General features: G+C 38.5%; 1 protein-coding gene across 1 annotated transcript; it reads left to right on the top strand.

Moving 5' to 3' along the window:
* Positions 1-1,114: 1,114 nt before the first annotated feature.
* LOC130737972 (5'-adenylylsulfate reductase-like 5) lies at positions 1,115-18,624 on the top strand. Its single transcript, XM_057589849.1, has 4 exons — positions 1,115-1,489; positions 17,093-17,274; positions 17,594-17,718; positions 17,848-18,624. The coding sequence occupies exons 1-4, from the start codon at positions 1,292-1,294 to the stop codon at positions 18,273-18,275; spliced, it is 933 nt and encodes a 310-aa protein (XP_057445832.1). The 5' UTR covers positions 1,115-1,291; the 3' UTR covers positions 18,276-18,624.
* Positions 18,625-19,843: the final 1,219 nt, after the last annotated feature.

Below are 19,843 nucleotides of genomic sequence, written 5' to 3'. Positions count from 1 at the left end.
TTATGGTGAGAGATGATAGCATTAATTACTATCCATTGGATCAAAATGAATGGTCCTAATTTGAACCCTCTTTTAAAATTGCACGTGACTTGTTGTGCGTTCCTTTTTCTCTACTTCTGCTTATCAAATTAAAAAAAAAAATTCATCTTCATCCTTATTTCTCCCCTCCAACGGTAAATCGTCTTTCTCCCTCAATCCCACCTTCCCCATTCTTATCCTTGCTCCCCCTTCGACCGTTTCCTCATAAAAACCGCTGATGGCAAGATTTGGCACAGGCCCACCATCTGTTTAGGGATTTGGGTTTGGCACCCCACCCTTTAGGCTACGCGCCCCAGCATTTTTTTTTATTCCAAAACTACCCATCGGTAAATGATTTGCCGATGTCAAAATAACAATCGGTAAATGATTTACCGTTATTGTTCCTCAGTATGAACACCTTTATCCCATTACCCAGAACACGAAGAACAATATCGGTTAATCATTAACCGATTGTTATATTGATATCGGTATATCATTTACTGATTGGTAATCTGGCAGTTTGATCACCTTTTCACCATTACTCCTCCCTCCACCAACCCCTCCACCATTACTCCTCCCTCCAACAACCCCCCACCAGCCCCCCATAACTCGCCCAAACTACCTTATTCTACCATTACTCCACTCCTCCCTCACATTTCACCTTCCCACCACCACCACCATCTCCACATTTCCACCACCACCACCACCACCACCAAGGGAAAACTTTTAACTTCTGGTAAGTGGTGTTAGCTTTGGTACCTTATTTATAGTTAGTTTAAGTACTTTGTGGGAGCTTTGATGATGATTAGAACCGACCTTTGAGATGATTGAAGTGGTGGAACCGAGCTTTGAGAGAGGATGCGATTGAGGGAGGGAAATTTGGGTTTTGAAATAATGGGTTTCAAAACCCAAACTGTCGTGTTTATATGTTTTAAACACGATCGGTAAATGATTACCCGTTATAGAGTCGGGTAATCATTTACCGTTTTTAACCAACTGGTTTTCTGGTAATTTCGCCCCCCAAGGTGGGGCGGGGGGCCTAATGGGTGGGGTGTTAAACCCAAACCCCTTTTGTTTAGCATCAAATCACCTAACCAAACCAAATCGAACCCAACAACCCACCGCCGTAGAGGCACAGCCAAGTAGAACCGAAGAGATACAGCGGAAGACGCCAATAAGGCCACAAGTCCAGAAACCCTCTTTGAATTCTCTGCGCTTTCCCATTATACCCTCCGGTTTTTCTTGTATTTATCCTTTATACCCTTCTTCAGACATGGCTGCATTTTGTTCTTCTTTTCCTCCTCCATACATGGCTGCTTCGCTTCTTCTCCTATGCATGGCATCGTTTTCTCTCCTTCAATCCGCGTCTGGGTCTTCTTCTTCAACATCGTGCATCCCCGAGCCTCCTTCGTTTCTCTATAATCTTCAATCTCAGTGCCCCGTGTTGGTTCAATCGAATCCGCCACTTCAGGTACCTCTTTTCTTTCTTCGCTGTTCTTCTCTCATTTGAAATTTTTTCCCTTTTCGAATTCATTCGCAGGTTTAATTTTTTTTAATTTCTTGATATCTAGGTTTTTGTTTTCACTACCATTTCTAGGTTCTCGATGCCGTGTCAATTGATTTTTGTTAGTTTGAATATCTGGGTTGCGATTAGATTCTGTGAATTTGGGGGAATCACTTAGCTGGGAACCCTTTATTTTAGTGGAAGCATTTATTTAGGGAGGCTAGTTCAGTGGCGGATTCCTTTGCAAAGAATGGATTGAGGATGCTAAATCACTAAATCAGTATAGATCATTTGAGCCTCTTCCGATAGTTCTTTTATGTTTGATTATTGTAGTACTTTGTACTTTTTTTGAAATGCTAGTACTTTGTACTTGAGAACCTAGTTCCTTTGTTTTTGGGTTTTTAGCCCCATTTTATCAGAAAAAGGAAGGAACGCTTTATTTATTTATATCTTAAATTTCCTGCTTTTTAAAGATTGGCAATAATAAATATAATTAAGGAAAGGCATGTTGGGGTGATTTTCCGTAATTTCCTGTTTTTTCGTTGATTTCTTTTAGAACTTCTTTTCAATTTTATATCAAACAATTGAATTTATTCTAATGTCTAGGACTCTAGGACCTTGAGGATTTATTGCTAGTTTGCTACCATTTTAGAGGAGGATAGCCTTACTTTGCTTTATTTGTGTGGAACACTATTCATTAAATATTGTACTATTTGTGTTTCTTGGATGAATTTGTATTTCAGTGTCAGTTTTCTTAGACCCCCATTAAACCAGAAATCGGCTAGTTTAAGAAATGCTTTTGGAGATTTTAATTTTTTCTTTTAGGCGAAGTTTGAGGGTTTAATTGAAGCCTTCCTTGGAACTGTTTTGTTGTCATATCCCTAGTATTGTGGTTTGTATTGTATCATTTATGGTTTGCTGAGAACTAGTTAATTATTTTTACATGGTGCCGTGGTCCTATTGGTTTAACAATGAAGTACCTCCATTTGATGTCCTCTGATAACCATTTAGCATCTGATTATTTTTCCCCATGTATGCAACAGGCCAGAAGCAACAAATCGTTGCTTCTCACGAAACTTGGCTAGCTTTGGAAGTCATGTACAATATGTTCAATATGCACAGAAACACACTATTAGAGAGTGATGATTAATATCGTCAAGATATTACTTTTGATGAATTATTGAAATAAATGATAGCTTTGATTCCTGAGGGGATTGCATATATTTCTCCTTTTTAACATTTCACATGAAATGTTTTATAGATGATAAGATGGCCAATATGATACTGTTAACTTACATGATCTTCTCATGCATCTTCTGAATCTGAACCCACTTAATCAGTGGCGGATGCAGGATTCTAACTTCGGGGGACCAACTTGCATTTGATTTCTAAGAAAATTTAAATTTTAACATGCATAATTTGTGCAACTAATATAATATATAATTAACATCTTTATAAGAATAAGAAATATACAAGAAGAATGAACATAATAGATATTTACTGGTATATAAGCGTCACTAGACCGGCAACATACCAACAAGTGGGCCAGAGGAAGAAATATGTGCCGCAAGAAAACTATCGAACAATAACGCACAAAAAAAAAAACCAAAATGTGCTCTGTCATTTTTTCTTCCGAAGTTAAAATGAAGGGACATAAACTTGTCAAAAAAGCTATGTGTAAGGGTTAAACTTGAACTTGTAAAACATTAAAATTAAAATAATATAAAGAAGTTTGAAAGTGTATCACATCAGTAGAAACAAGAAAAGGTGAAATATGTCCAGGGTCATTTGGTGAGTTTCATATCTAAAAGTGTAAAAGAAAGTTATGACATTGACATATAATAGTTTTCTAATATTATGTGGTACCATATAATTTTTTTCCTAGTATAAGCAGGGGAAAAACTCCTGTGAAATCTTTTGAATGATTATGTTTTCCTTTAGAACATAGATAACATTTTCATAATATCAATCAAATAGCTGTAGTCCCTAATAATGTCTTCAATTCAGATCTTCTTGTTGTTCAACCATTAGTTTAATGTTACATAATCCATCAACTAAAACATGTTGTTTACAGTCTGGAAAACAGATGATCTGTGTAATAAGTCAGTTATACCTCAAGTGCTCTCTTACATAATTTCTTCAATGTAATTTCCATTTATTGAACCTTTACGATCGATTGAAAAATCTATTAATTTCAAACTCATACTTTGTTTATTACATATAGTTAATCAAGTTTATCAGAATCTCAAAGTACCAAAATACGTATTAAAATTTTCACAGTACCCAAGATATACTGTTTGATCTAGAGTAGATTTCTCTAGCTGATATGTGATCACTGGTACTCTGAATTTCTGCTCATCTTTCTTTTTAACTGGGTTGTAGCTCATTTGGTTGTTTATCATTTTTAATATGCCTTTGTTCTAGAATGTTAGAGAAGCAATGCATCAAACTGAGCATTTTGATCAAATGTTAGCAAAGGGTTATTATTGATTTGCAACTAAAAGCTTTGTGATAGGTCTAGGGTTAAACCAGCTCTTAAACATGTGTATTTAAGGAAGAGGACTAGAGCTGTATAATGAAATAATTCAAGGACTGATGAGTAATAAACCTATTAGGCCAGTTAATACACAGCTGGCGGTTAGAGTTTGTTAGCTGGCAGTTAGAGTTTGTTAGTTCAGTTAGGCTATATATAGCTATAGCTTGCAGAGGAAGTTATCTTTGGTGAAGTAGAATTTGGAACTGGTTGTGGAATCAGATGCTGATCATTGGGAATTAGTTGTAACCCTAATTCGATGTTCTTCCCCAAATTGTCAATACAATTTTTCTCTCTAGCTTAGAATCTCATTGATTCTGGGTTAGGTTCCAGTTTCTATTCTTCTTTCAATCTTCAATTTCTGCCAGTGTTAACACTGGTATCAGAGCACCGTCCTGGTGCCTGAATATCCATCAATCTGCAACTCTGTATGGTCAAGACCAGGAGAATGGCAAGAAGCGAAACCAGCTAGAATCAAGAAAGGGTCGCGACAGGAAAGAGAGGAATTACACACCAGATTGGAGTTGAATGAAGCTCGAACGAAGAAGGCAGAGGATCTCATCGCTGCACTCAAAGCCAGGTTGGGTGATTGGAGAAGGGAACTTTCAGATGAAGAAGGTAGCGAGATTGGAAGGGATCGTGAGATTCGCCAGAGAATTCCGACCAAGAATCGATGGAGGAAATTGGAAATTTCAATCTTCTCAGGAGACGATGCTCTCGGTTGGACACAAAGGCTCGAGAGGTATTTTTCACTGAGAGAAGTTTCAGAGGATGAAAGGATGCAAGCTACCGTGGTTGCCTTAGAAGGTCGTGTTCTCAGCTTGTTCCAGTGGTGGGAACGCTGCAATTCTTCACCAACATGGGAAAGCTTCAAGCTTGCTGTGGTAAGGAGATTCCAACCTTCAATGATCCAGAATCCTTTTGAATTGTTGTTGTCTTTAAAACAATTGAGTACTGTAGATGTGTATGTTGAGGAATTTGAGAGATATGCTGGGGCTTTGTAAGAAACTGACATGATTTCGTTAGGGGAATTTCTCTGAATGGGTTGAAAGAAGAGATTAAGGCTAAAGTAAGACTATTTGAGTTGCACACTTTTGCTGAAGTAATCCTGAAGGCTATACTCATTGAGCAAAAGAATTTGGTAGTCACTAGGAAGGGAGGGACTGGATTTACCAGATCCACCAGCAACTATAGGAACAGTAGCTATAACAAGGTTGTAACAGTAGAACCACAGGCTAACACTAGCACTGATCATAAGAATGAAGGTTCAACTGTAGGAAGTGTGACTGCACCTTCCAGGAACAGTGCAGGGGTTGAAAATGCCAGGAACAGAGGGGGTGAGTTTAAGCATCTAACTGGAGCAGAAATGAGGGAGAAAAGGGAGAAAAACTTATGTTTCAGATGTGATGAACCCTATAGCAGGGATCACAATTCACAAGTGTAGGAATAAGCAATTGAGGATGATAATCATGGAAGAGGAAGAAGAAGAAGGGGAAGGGGGTGAATTCTTGGATGCCCTCTCTTGAGTATTCAATTCACTCCAATTATCCCTGTGTTCTATGACTGGCCTCACCTCTACCAAATCTTGGAAATGAAAGGTGAATTGGGCAAGCATACAGTTGTGGTACTCATAGACTGTGGAGCATCTCACAACTTCATTTCCAGGAAGTTGGTGGATGAACTCCAGCTGCTGGTAGAAGAGACTCCAACTTATTCTGTTGAAGTTGGAGATGGCCATAAAGTTAGATGCAGAGGTAAGTGTTCAAAGCTGAAGTTAATGGTACAAGCTGTAGAAGTAGTTCATAATTTTATCTGTTTGGCCTCAGTAGTGTTGATGTGGTATTAGGCCTTGATTGGCTGGCCAGTCTAGGGGCAGTTAAGGCTGATTTTGGTAAAATGGAGCTCACCTTGAGGAAGGGGACAGAACTGGTAACACTAACTGGCGATCCTTCATTAACCAATACTGAGTTATCATTTGGTGCTTTTATGCAAGTTTTACTTAAGGAAGGAGAAGGACTTTTGGTTCATTGTGATACTAGAAATCTGGAACAGAAAACAGAAAGGGAAATACCAACAGAAGTAACAGAGGTGCTGCTGCAGTTTGGCACTGTTTTTCAGGATCCTCAAGGACTACCTCCCAAAAGAAGGCATGATCATTCCATAAACTTGAAGGAGGGATCTGAAATCCCCAATCTGAGGCCATATAAGTGCCCTTATTACCAAAAGACTGAGAGTGAAAGCTAGTGGCTGAGATGTTGGAAGCTGGGGTAATAAGACCAAGTATTAGTCTCTATTCAAGTCCAATCATCTTAGTTAAGATAAAGGATTGGGGGTGGCGATTTTGTGTAGATTATAGAGCCCTCAACAGGATTACTGTCCCCAACAAATTTCCTATTCCCATAATTGAGGAGTTGCTGGATGAATTGGGTGGTGCTAGGGTATTTTCCAAATTAGACTTGAAATCTGGATATCACCAGATCCGGATGAAGGAAGAAGGCATTGAAAAGACAGCCTTTAGAACTCATGAGGGACACTATGAGTTTCTTGTGATGCCCTTTGGGCTCACTAATACCCCATCGACTTTTCAAGCTCTTATGAATGAGGTTCTCAAGCCTTACTTGAGGAAGTGTGCCTTAGTTTTCTTTGATGACATTCTGGTGTATAGTCCAGACATGACCAGCCACTGCATTCATTTACAACAAGTGCTGCAACTATTGGAACACCATTCACTTAAGGCCAATAGGAAAAAGTGCAGCTTTGGACAGTCTAACTTGGAGTATCTGGGCCATATTATATCTGGAAATGGAGTAGCTGCTGACCAAACAAAGATAGCAGCAATGAAAGACTGGCCAATGCCTAAGGACATCAAGGGGTTAAGAGGATTCCTAAGGCTGACGGGATATTACATATGTTTGTCAAGGACTACGGAAAAATTGCCAAACAACTTCTCAAGAAGGAAGGGTTCAACTGGGAGGAGTCTGCCACAAAAGCTTTTGAATGGTTGAAATCTGCCATGATTAACCTCCCAATGCTGGCAGTACCAGATTTTTCTAAGCAATTTGTAGTGGAGACAGATACCTCAAGCAAGGGATTAGGGGCTGTCCTCATGCAAGAGGGTAAATCCCTAGCTTTTTGGAGCCAAGGAGCTCTTAGAGCTCAACAAAAGTCTGTTTATGAAAGGGAATTGATGGCTTTGGTACAAGCAATTCAGAAATGGAGACATTACTTGATGGGAAGACACTTCATCATAAAGAGCCTGAAATTTTTAACTGACCAAAGGCTATTTTCTGATGAACAATTCAGATGGGCAGTGAAGCTTGTGGGCTTGGATTTTGAAATCCAATACAAGCCAAGAAGTGAAAACACTGTGGCTGATGCCTTGTCCAGAAAAATGATGTACTCAGCAATCTCTATATTGACTTCAGAAGAGAAAGAAGCTTGGAATTCAGAGTTACAGCAGGAGCCTAAATGGGTTAAGGTGATTCAAGACCTCCTCATTTCACCCATATCCCATGTTATCTTTGGTGAAGTAGAATTTGGAACTGGTTTTTGAACCAGATGCTGATCATTGGGAATCAGTTGTAGGTGTTCTTCCCCAAATTGTCAATACAATCTTTCTCTCTAGCAGTCTAGCTTAGAATCTCATTGATTCTGGGTTAGGTTCCCGTTTCTATTCGTCTTTCTATCTTCAATTTCTGCCAGAGTTAACACTTTGGCTCTCCAGAACTTTGTTATTTAGATTCAATACTGATTATTAATGAGCTAGTAATAGGAAAACCAGAGAAAGAGAAAAAGATTTGCATATGAAATATTCACTATGAATTGTTAACCGATACAATGAGGATTGAATCCTTATATAGGATTGAAGAAGCTTGCTCTACAAGCTAAACTAACAGCTAAGCTAACTCTAACTGAATGGTAACAACCTCTAACAGAATTGACAGCTGTTCCTCTAACAGAATTGACAGCTGTTCAAAACAGAATTAACAACTGTGTCCAGCTGGCATTCCAGCTGGCACACACACACTAAGCATAACCAATATTTTCATATCACCTATATACTCTAATACACCCCCTCAAACTGAAGGAGGTGACAAAAGCTGAAGCTTGTCAACTACATTCAGTTTGTCCTTGAGCTGTAGAAACCTTGTTGGGGAGAGAGCTTTGGTGAAGATGTCAGCTTTTTGATGTTCAGAGGGCACATGCTGAACAAGGAGACTCTTGTCCTGAACGTTCTCTCTTACAAAAAATATATCCATTTCCATATGCTTAGTTCTGGTGTGCAAAATAGGATTGTGAGTCAGCAACACTGTGCTCATGTTGTCACAATAAACTGTAGGAGTAGTAAAGGGAATTTTCAGTTCTGTGAGTAAAGATTGCACCCATAACAGTTCTGCAGTAGTATTTGCTAGACTCCTATACTCTGCCTCAGTGCTTGACCTTGCAACCAGAGTCTGCTTCTTAGCTGTCCAAGAAATAAGATTGGAACCAAGAAAAACACATGAGCCTGATGTGGACCTGCGATCATCAGGGTCAGATCCCCAATCAGCATCACAGTAGGCAATCAAAGGGAGAGGCCTGGTCATGGAACATGGTTGAAGAAGTACACCGTGAGTAAGAGTGCCCTTTAGGTATCTTAGAATCCTTTTGACAGCTTTCCAATGCTCCTCATGAGGTTGTGCCAGAAATTGGCACACCTTGTTGACTGCAAATGAGATTTCTGGGCGAGTAATGGTTGCATATTGAAGTGCACCAACTACACTTCTATACTCAGTAGGATCCTTTAGAACAGAACCTTCATGTTTGGAGAGTTTGACGCCACATTGCATAGGAGTGGAAATAGCTGCAGCATCAAGCATGTTGACTTTGGTGAGAAGGTCTGAAATATACTTAGTTTGATTCAGCAGCAAGCTTCCACTAGTCAAATGAGTGACTTGAACACCCAAAAAATAGTCAAGTTGACCAAGCTGTTTTAGAGCAAAAATAGAATGAAGTTGAGTTGTAAGTTGTTGAATGAGAGTCATAGAAGCCCCAGTGATGATGATATCATCCACATAAACAAGCATGTAAATGCAGCCTTGTGAGGAATAGTAGGTGAATAAGGAGGGATCACACTTGCTGGCTTGGAAACCAAACTTGATGAGAGCCTCTTTCAGCCTATGAAACCAAGCTCTTGGAGCTTGTTTGAGGCCATAAAGGGCCTTTTGCAACTTGCAGACCAGATTCTTGTCCTTGTGCTCAAAACCAGGAGGTTGTACCATGTACACCTCTTCTTCCAACACACCATTAAGAAAAGCATTGTTGACATCCAGCTGTTGTAGTGGCCAGCCTCTTGAAATAGCAAGTGAAAGGATAAGTCTCACTGTAATAGGCTTCACTACTGGGGAAAAGGTCTCAGAATAATCAAACCCTTGGACTTGACTATAGCCTTTAGCCACCAGCCGTGCTTTGTACTTGTTGATAGAGCCATCAGGATTCTCTTTGATTCTGAAAATCCACTTACACCCCACCGCTGTTCTGTTAGTTGGTAGAGGAACAAGAGTCCATGTACCATTGTTCATAAGAGCTGTGTACTCTTCTTGCATTGCCTTATACCACTTAGCATCCTTCATAGCTTGCTTGACAGAAGTTGGTTCCATGTGAGTAAGTAACAGAGTGGGTTGTAACCTTGGCTTGACAATTCCTGATTTGGCTCTAGTTTGCATAGGATGACTGTTAACAGCCACTGGAGGAGCTGCAACAGCCACTGAAACAGGAGTATCAGCTGGCTGATCATGAGCAGAAGATAATGCTGGGGAAGTATCTGCAGAAACTAATGAAGAAGGAACATCTGCTGAAACAGTAACACCACAATTCCCAGATTGACCAGAATTGGTACTGGAATTAGCATGAGGACTAACTCCTGAGGGACGCGACCAACAAGAAGCTGCATCATGGCCCCATTTGTTGCAGTAAGTGCACTGGACATTGCGTCCTCTTCCGCGCCCGCGTCCTCTGCCATAGTTTCCAGAATTGAGATTTTGATCATCGCGATTCCCATAACCAGAGTCAACAGCAGCATCGACTGGCTGGAAAGGAGCGACAGCTGTCGCTGGAGGTTGCGTCGCTGGTGGCGGCGGCGCCGGAGCAGGCTGAGTCCACAAAGCTTGTGGCGGCGGCGCCGGTGTTGTAGAAGACGCAGACGGCGCTGTCGCTTGCGTCAGAAACACCGAAGGAGTGGTTTCTGCGAGTTGCTTCTTCCGCATCCTGTCAAACCGCGCTTCATGAGAGATCACCATGGCTTCCACTTCAGAGATTGTGTAATAGGTGGTTTGATTGTAGATAACAGTCATCAAAGCACTGTATTCTTCTGAGAGACCATCGAAAATCGCTTCTAGATGATCACGAAAGGTGACAGGTTCTCCAATTGAAGCAAGAGTATTCACAATTGTCTTGATTCTTTGCAGAAACTCAGAAGCAGTTTTTGTACCTTTTGTGATGTTCTTCAGTTCATTCCTCAACTGTGTTGACTGAGCACGTGATTTTGCATTGAAGAATGAGTGAATTTCTTCCCAAATCTGCCAGGAGTGCACACACTGAATCACATTTGGAAGAATTGAAGGTGAAAGAGTAGAGAGAAGCCATGTGAAGAGGAGTGAATCTTGTTGCTCCCAATCTGAGAATGCAGGATTCACATTCTCTGTGATCCTATCTGCATCAGTCAAGAACTTCTCAGGAATCAGAGGTGGATCTTGCACAAATTTCTGAAGCTTGTGTGATCTGATGACCCCTTCCACTTGTTGTTTCCATGAATAGAAATTGGAGTCATCGAGCTTGATGCTCAATTTGTGAGAAAACGCTTGAGAGAGAGTGTTTGTAGAAGAAGAAGAAGAAGGTAAGGAAGGAGATGAAGCATCCATAGCCATGGATCTTAGGCTCTTGATACCATAATAGGAAAACCAGAGAAAGAGAAAAAGATTTGCATATGAAATATTCACTATGAATTGTTAACCGATACAATGAGGATTGAATCCTTATATAGGATTGAAGAAGCTTGCTCTACAAGCTAAACTAACAGCTAAGCTAACTCTAACTGAATGGTAACAACCTCTAACAGAATTGACAGCTGTTCCTCTAACAGAATTGACAGCTGTTCAAAACAGAATTAACAACTGTGTCCAGCTGGCATTCCAGCTGGCACACACACACTAAGCATAACCAATATTTTCATATCACCTATATACTCTAATAGCTAGAATTGATTAGTCTAACATTGCATGTTTGGTATTTTTATTAGTGGTCCAGAAGCACTGATAGTATGCCATCTGTGCGTATGTGAAATCGTTCTGGTTCTTCCTGTGTGCGTGTGACTATTTCCCCCATCCTCTTTTAATGAAATGGCAAATCTAAGAGAAAACATCTGATATAATAAACTGGCATGATCTGACTGATAAAGGAAGCTTTTTCTCGGCCATTTGTATATTATCGATTGCTTCCCCTATTTTCTCTGATTTCTCCTTCTCAGCCCCTAAAAAGACTCCCATATGGATACCAAATAAACTACATTTTTTTTTTAATTTTTCCTCTTCCACCCTCTTTTCTTCTCTGATCTGCTCTCCTTCCTCACTCACAACACGCTCTTAACACCTGGTCCGTATCCACGGTTAACTATAATTTGTTTGTACTGCAATACTTGTAACTGACCGAGAGAAGCTCACCTAAAATTTCACCAAAATCCAAATATAATTCAATAATATTTCTTGTTACTCTCAGTTTACAAAAATAATTTATTGTTTGTGTAAAGTCACCTCTGCTCCAGTGCCATTTTTGTTGTTGATCTTGAATACTAAAATGATAAGGATAATGAATAGGGAGTAGGGGTTATAGCATCTTGCAAATAAGGTTGATATCTCTATTAGGATATACTTTGTTAATTCTATCTATTAAGATATAGTTTGTTAAGATTAGATTTATATTAATATTATTTTATTATGATAGATTATAGTTATAATATGTTATATTATTCTGTTATAGTCGATTAGGATAAGATAGATTTTATTCTTTAGATTTAGTGGTTGACTAGGAAGCATCTAGAAATCTAGTCTATAAATATTATACTTCTGAATCAATTATCAATAAACTATTCATAGTACTTTCAGTTTAAAGAAATAGATAGAAATGCTTTCCCTGATATCTGATTTCCTAAGACCATTAATCCAAAGAATACAGTTGTATAAAACTGCCGCTACTGCTATTCTGCTTTTTTCTCTTCATTTGGTTTTTTTTAGCCTTTTTCTCTTCATTTGGTAGTTGACTGTTTGGCAACCCCTTGGTTAGAGTAGTTAGTTAAGATTAGTGGACTGAGATATTTATAGTTGCAGGCTATATTGTATAAAGATAGTAGGAAGGGATGAGAGGGTTAATGAATATCTTTTCATTTGAGAGGAAATTTGAACCTTAGGGCAGGGAGGTGCAGACCCTCGGAAATCTGCAGTGCTGTAATCTGGGGAGACTTTCCCTAATGTTAACACTAACATATCCAAATGTGATGCATTTCCTTCCTAGGGAAACTGTGTATCAACCACTCATTACCCACACACTTCTTACTTCTTAGTTCATACCACATTGGGCATTGTTATTTTTTTGTTGTCATTTTCTCGACATGGAAAATTATTGTTGTCGTTTATTTTTAGTAGTTGTTGTATTAAACACCTAGTGCTACACTTGTAGACTTGTAGTAAAGCTTTTACATTTTCCCTCTCTTTTTGTGAGTATGGTTACTGCATGCGTTAGGTATATCTATATTTGTCAAAAGTACTCTTCTGCCCTCCCTTTATTCGCATGATTTTCATCTTGGTGTGGCTCTTGTATGTGCTAGCATGAGTTGATAGTTTGTGATGGTCATTCTCACTAGAAGTCACTAGAGAGAATAGGGCCTTTGAGCACTGGGAGGTTTGCAAACCCTCAAAGTTCTGCTGTTCGTATCTAGATGAAGCTCGTTTTCCCTATTTCAAGCAATGGAGATACCGGTTCCTATCAGCTGAAGCTTTATTTTGATTGATAGGGATAAAGAGAGAACTGAGATGAAGGAGAGAGAGAGAGCTATATAGGAAGACTGAGTGATTAATGAAGAAAGAAAGAGACATGAGGGGGGCTAGTCAATTTGGGTGCGCATGTTGAGTGAAGGTGTCTAGTAAAAAGTACATGAGCAGCTGATATTAAGAGAAACCAACCCAAAATTTAACTTAGTTAAGCCAAAAGTGACAATAAAACTGCCTTGCCCGAATGAAATTAAGAGAAAATTCAATGTGATACTAAATATTACAATTAATAGCTGTTCAATACCCAAATCCTTACCCCAAAACACCCATTGCCTCATTACAAAATACAGTACTTTTATCCTAACTATTGAATGAACAGACATATGTAAGTTCCTTGTAAGATGTAAGGTTGTACTGCAGATTTATCATTTTAGGTCTCATGTTGGTTCTAGCCCAACAATAAATGTGGGTTTGACATCACATCTTGATTTAAAATGGTTATTGGTCATTTCACTTTGGTCCTTAATTAATCCATTATTTTCCAAAAGAGCCTCTGAAGAAGTTAATCAGAAAAGGAAAAGGTTGGCTTAAATTTTATTCATGGGGTGGGGATTCGAGTTTGTAATTGTTACCTTGTATTCTTTGTTGCAAATTAATTTGGCTTGATATAGAAGGATTTAAAACTTCCCTCAAAATGTTGATCTTTTTCATTTTAAAATCCATTAAATTTTGTTGAATATCTATTAAGATTTAGTTTATTATTAGTCTTATTTCATAGAGATATAGTTAAGATTTGTTTATATATTTTAGATTAGTATCTATTTAAATAGAGATGATATCTATTTAAATAGAGATATGTTTAGATAGATTTAATTTCTTTTGATCTCTTTGTTAGTCTATATATATTGTAGTCTTTAGTCACGTATTATCAATGAAATACGAGTATTATTTTATCAAATTCAAGTTGGTATCAGAGCAAGTTTCGATCCTACCGCTGTGAGGGGGCTCTTCCCCCGTGAGCCCCCTCATGGTGACTTTCCAAATCTCTTTGGATTTATTTTTCGTACTTTGCTTCCGTTGGTTAGTTCTAGCCGTTTTCTTACGGCCTCTTTTCTTTCTGATTATGGCTCCCTTTCTCTTGGAACCTAGTGATCCTTGTCACGTTCTTGGCAGTCACCATTGACGTTCAACACTGTCAACGTCCCTTCACTCACGGCTTCCCTCCTGGCGCGTGATGTTAACGCGCCGCCCTCCAAGCATCCTTTCGCTGTCGTGATTGCACAGGCAAGGTCGTCTTCCCCTCCTGGTGCTATTCCAGGGCTCTTTTTGCCCAGATCCAGAGTATTGTTTGCTGTTCTTGGAGGCCTACTTCAGATTTTTCTATTTATGTGCAAATGTGGACTTACTTTATTTCTAAGTGGTGGTAAAGCTTCAGAAGAGGTTTTTGTTGGAGCTTTCCTTTCTATTTCATCAACAACAGTGGTATTAAAGTTTTTGATGGAAAAGAACGCTACTAATGCCCTTCATCTTGTGATTCTCTTATGATTTCTTCGTCAATTTCCTTCTTTGCCAATTCATATACTGAATATTCGGTGTAGAAACCACAAAAAAAGATCATTGATCATTACATCTGTGGCGATTTCTCAAAATCAGTTTTTCATAAATTAATGTGTTAACAGTGATAAAGTGTTCGACCAACATCATTACAATTCTGGTTCATGACAAGGTTGAGATTTTCTTGATGCAACAGTTTAAGCGATTTCAGATTTCACAGATTCACTCTCTTTTTTCCTACTGTGCGAAAGGGGCAAAGTCTTTACCTACTCATTGGAAGTAGGCGCTGAAGGGAAATTTCAAGCCTCAACAACTTCTGATTACTGCATTTGTTTGTGTTTGTCTTTAATGGTACATAAAAGTTTTCATGTTGCTTTAAGCAGTGGTGATATTAGAAGTTTCTGATGGTGCCAGAATGAAGCACCACGTGGCTCTTTGGTCCAGTCCAGTTCTCAATTAGTGTGTTGGGTTGCTCTTGGTTTCTTGGTTTTGGTTGGCACAGTTGTGGTTTTAGAGTTGGAAAAGATTTTTGGATTGTTTTTGGGAATTTCTCTCTCCGGCAGCAGCGGCTTCTCAAGTTAATTATTTTTGTTACAAGCTATGCATATGATATATATGCTCTAGCTTGAGGGGAAGTGTTGTGTGAATTTCTCTCTCCGGCAGCAGCAGCTTCTCGAGTTAATAATATTTGTTACAAGCTATGCATATGACATATATGCTTTAGCTTGAGGGGAAGTGTTAGATATTGTTAAATATCTTAGAGACTACAGTCAGCCACCGCCGCCGGATTCCAAGCCACACACCTCCCATCTCTCTGCGTGTGAAGTCCACGCACCACTCTCTCTGCTGCTTTGTTCACGCTGGTCCACTTTGTGTATCAGCCAGGTTGCGCCGCTCTCTCCGCTGCTTTGTTCTCGCTGGTCCTCTTTGTGTATCAGCCAGGTTTGGTTTTAAGGATCCTCTGTTTTGACGTGTGTTGTGCCTTTACAATTGTGATCATCCGATCTTCCTCTCCCTGTTTGGTTTGTGGGTCAGCTGTTTTACCCTGTTTGGACGTTTCTCGTTCCATATCTCACTGTTGGCCAAGTTTGGTTTGGTTTGGTTTAGAGTTTTAACTCTGTTTTGACGCTCAGGTCCACATTGGTTTTTGAGATTTGAGTTGTTGTTTGCGTCTCATGGTTCGAGATGCTATTATTATATTGATCTTGGCTGACTTTATGCAATTTGGTTTGGTTTGGTTTTGAAGGTGATAGTGTCACCTTCGTTTGTTTTGTCTCGATTGTTTGGTTTTCTGGTTTCAGGGCTTCAGCTGCGAGTTGCGCTGGCCCACTCTCTAGTCGAGAGTTATTGGTTCTGGTTTTAGGGCTTCAGCTGCGAGTTGCGCTGACCCACTCTCTAATGTTTGAGAGTTGTCTGTGTCAAAGTTGACACCATTGTTTGTCTTAGAAGCCATCAATCGATCGACCTCAAGTATGTTTTATTTCTGTGTGGTTGTTGTTGGTGAGTTGTTGCTTCAGCCTTGTTTTGTTTTCGGGCGTATTGTTGCTGGTTTTTTCCGCCCTTGTATGCTGACTCAGCTATCCTACGACACTCCAGAAGAATTGGTTTTTGTCTTGCATCAGTTTCAACCAGATCAAGTATGAAAAATTGTCTTTTGCCTGCCCATGGATTTAGCAGAAGTTTGAAAGATTATTCAATTCAGAGATTCGCCAAGACTGTCATTATTAGGGGGGAGATATCTATTAAAATAATTTTCTTCTTGGGTTCAATTTGTTACAAGCTTAAAGCTAAGTAAGCTTTAGCTTGAGGGGGAGTGTTGAATATCTATTAAGATTTAGTTTATTATTAGTCTTATTTCATAGAGATATAGTTAAGATTTGTTTATCTATTTTAGATTAGTATCTATTTAAATAGAGATATGTTTAGATAGATTTAGTTTCTTTTGATCTCTTTGTTAGTCTATATATACTGTAGTCTTTAGTCACGTATTATCAATGAAATACGAGTATTATTTTATCAAATTCAAGTAATTTTAAGCTAATTCCCTTTTTATGGGCTTCAATTAATGTTCTCGTTTTTCAGACTGATGTTTAAAAGTATGAGAAATTTTGTATGGAACAGTGTATTTTTCACTCATTTTAATAGTATAAATCGAAGATGATGAGCTTAGCAGTTTTTTTTCCTTTAAATGTACAATGCTTGCTTTTCTCATTTTTACATAATTTCTCTCTCCATTGCATTTTTTTTATTTCGAGTTTCCAAAAAAATGTTTATTTGTAGGTACATAATTTTAATGATTTGATTATGGTCAGCTGACATGACTTGTACAAATTTGCTTATTCTGATGACATGTATTTGTCAAGTAACCAATTATCCCAAAAGCTTAAGCTGTTGGTTAAGGGCCAAATGAATGGTTTTATATTATATTCTAAAAGTATTTAATTTTTCTTCTTATTTGTATAGGTTGATGGAAATGTTATAGAAGAAGTTCTGTCTGGCAGAAAGAGAATTGAGTATATTTCTATGCTCTTCTATGCTTCATGGTGCCCATTTTCACAAAGGATGCTTTCTAAATTCGAAAGCCTTAGTTCCATGTTTCCTCAAATTGAGCATTTGGTTCTTGAGCAATCATCAGCTTGGCCAAGGTTTTGAAACTACTTTGCTTCCTTTAGAAGTTTCTGGATAATGATGAACTTAATGTCCTGTGCTGTATGCTCTATTTGGTTGGTTAGAACATAGCATACAGGTTGCAGACTTGCAGTAGTTAAGTCTGTTCCTAGTTCAGCAATATATAAGTTTCCTATTGATTAGGCTAATGTCATTAAGTAATGTTAAACACATTCCTTCCTTTTATACTTTATATTTTGTAAGTGAATTTTAAATTCCACAGAGTATGGCACTACTCAGTTTGCTACCTGTATTATATGAATGTCTGTTGATGTCTACATTTGTTTCACTTTGCAGCTTATATTCAAAATACGGAATACATAGCTTGCCTGCCATATTACTTGTGAACCAGACCTCAAGGTTGAGATATCATGGTCCAAAATATCTCCTCTCACTTTTGGAGTTTTATGAGAGAAATACGAGTAAGTATACACTGATTCTTATTTTTTAGTTGATTAACAACTCACTTGAAGTCTAAGCAACTACAATGACTGATAACAGTAGCCTTATCATGTAACTTATACCTCCATTTATCTGTGTGCCGATCTTAGGATTTGAAGCGAGCAATAATGTCATTGTAAGCAGCATGATGAGTGATGAAAAATTAAATATGAAGTCGTTGCTGGGTTTGTCGCTTAAAGAAATATCAAGTAGGGAACCTTACTTAGTATGCTCTATTCTGTTTCTCTGTTTGAGGATACTTCTTTTTGTATTCCCTAAGATTGTGTTGCGTCTTCGAGCATTCTGGGTTTTCTGCATTCCTCATCTTAACATGCAAATATTTGGCGAGACGAGCCAAGTGATGGGACGTGTGCTTCAAGTGATTGATGTGAGGAGGGTTTGGAACAAGCTTAGACTATGCAAGACCAGGATTTTTCATGTAAGGGTGAGGAGTGCTCGGGTTTGGGCTTCATCTCTAGCTTCTGTTTCTCTAGGCGAGTCACCGTCTGCTAGGTTATCATCCCAAGGTTTGAACTAACAACCGTATGAGTCTTTTGGACGGTAGTTAAGAGTTTGTTTTATCAGATAATATCCTCAAGCTGCAATGATGGTTGGCAGCACTTAGTGTTCTCTCTCCTTCTAATTTTATTGTTAGTCCTAATAGGAAGATGGTAATTTTATGTTAAAGTTATGTTTTTGGAGGAAGCTAGCGGGCATGTAAATTTGAGAAGCTGTTTTCCTTTCGTGTAAATTAGAAGTTTCTGAATGAAGTCATACACATGTTGCTGTAAATTAAGTATCCTTCCCAATCCCCCCCTCCCTCCACCTTCTTTTCTCTCAAACACACCAACACCATTATTTTCGTCTATCTATATGCTTAAGTCAAATGCGCAAGTGTGTCTTTCTGAGTTACTTTTAAGTTGAAAGTACTCAACCCTATGAAAGAAATTTTTGCTTCTACTTTCTGTGCTTTGGAATGAGTGGAAAGCTGGTTAACTTTTAAGTTGAATTAGTCCTTAAAAAGATATAGCGTCGGTCATATTATTAGTCTTTTAATATTATGTTTAAATAAGCATTACTTGTCATATTAGTTCTAATGGTTAAATTAGTGACCAAAATTTAAAGCGTTAAAACTAGCTTGACCGAATAAATGAACATTGAGGAATTAGGCTTAACTAGTAATCATTTTAGGGCTAATGATACTGCTTTAGGATTAATTTAATGATTTACACTGTAAAGATCCACACCGTTTCCGGTAAGGTTTTAGTCCTGAACATGGTTCACGTGTTTGCCTTTGAACTACAATAAATAGCAATGGCTTTTAGGTTTGTCTTTGAACTACTAGCAATGGCTTTTAGGCTTTGAGCTACTCGTTCGTTGTATATCTTCGTTGTAAATGCTATGTTTGGATTTCATGTTATGACATATAGATAGGGGTGGAAATAGATCAGGCCTGACTTTATAATGTTGAGGCCCAAGCCTGACCTATGGCCTGTCATAGGCCAAATTTTAAGGCCTAACCTGGTCTTGTTTCTAGCTTGACCTAGCCTACCAGCCAGTTTATTGGTCTAATTAACATAGTCTGATTTCTTAATTTGCAATGAATCACACATTGATTGAGAACTAAAATACAAATATCCGAATGGAAAATGAGAGAAATAAAATAAATTGCTATCCTTCACCATTACCATCAACAATAATAGTTCAAACTCAAACCATACAAATTTCCCAACTGTGCAGCAAGCAACCAAGCAAAATAATTTATTTTCTTCTAAAGGTTGTACAGAATGAGTCCAACATCTTCAAGGATTATAGTTGTGCTCCTCTCAGTATGTACTTGTGGTATATACCTGTAGTCAATAAGGTTGTCAATCTCTAGAGATTACCTAATATCGTGGAGAAGAAGTAACCTCGTAACGTAATATCGTAACGTAGTCTTGTAAGAGATTACCTCGTGCAAAAATAACATTTTAAAGTCATAATAATGGTGAGGTCACATTAATCATAGTAAAATCAGGCTTAATTCCATTTTGGGCCCCTGATGTTTCAAAAATGAGCGATCGGGACCCCCTGTGTTTAAACGTAGCGGTCAAGCACCCCAACGTT

This window comes from Lotus japonicus, chromosome 2 (genome assembly GCF_012489685.1).
Source record: "Lotus japonicus ecotype B-129 chromosome 2, LjGifu_v1.2".
NCBI classification, from domain to species: domain Eukaryota; kingdom Viridiplantae; phylum Streptophyta; class Magnoliopsida; order Fabales; family Fabaceae; genus Lotus; species Lotus japonicus.
This window is presented reverse-complemented; position numbering and strand designations above follow the sequence as displayed.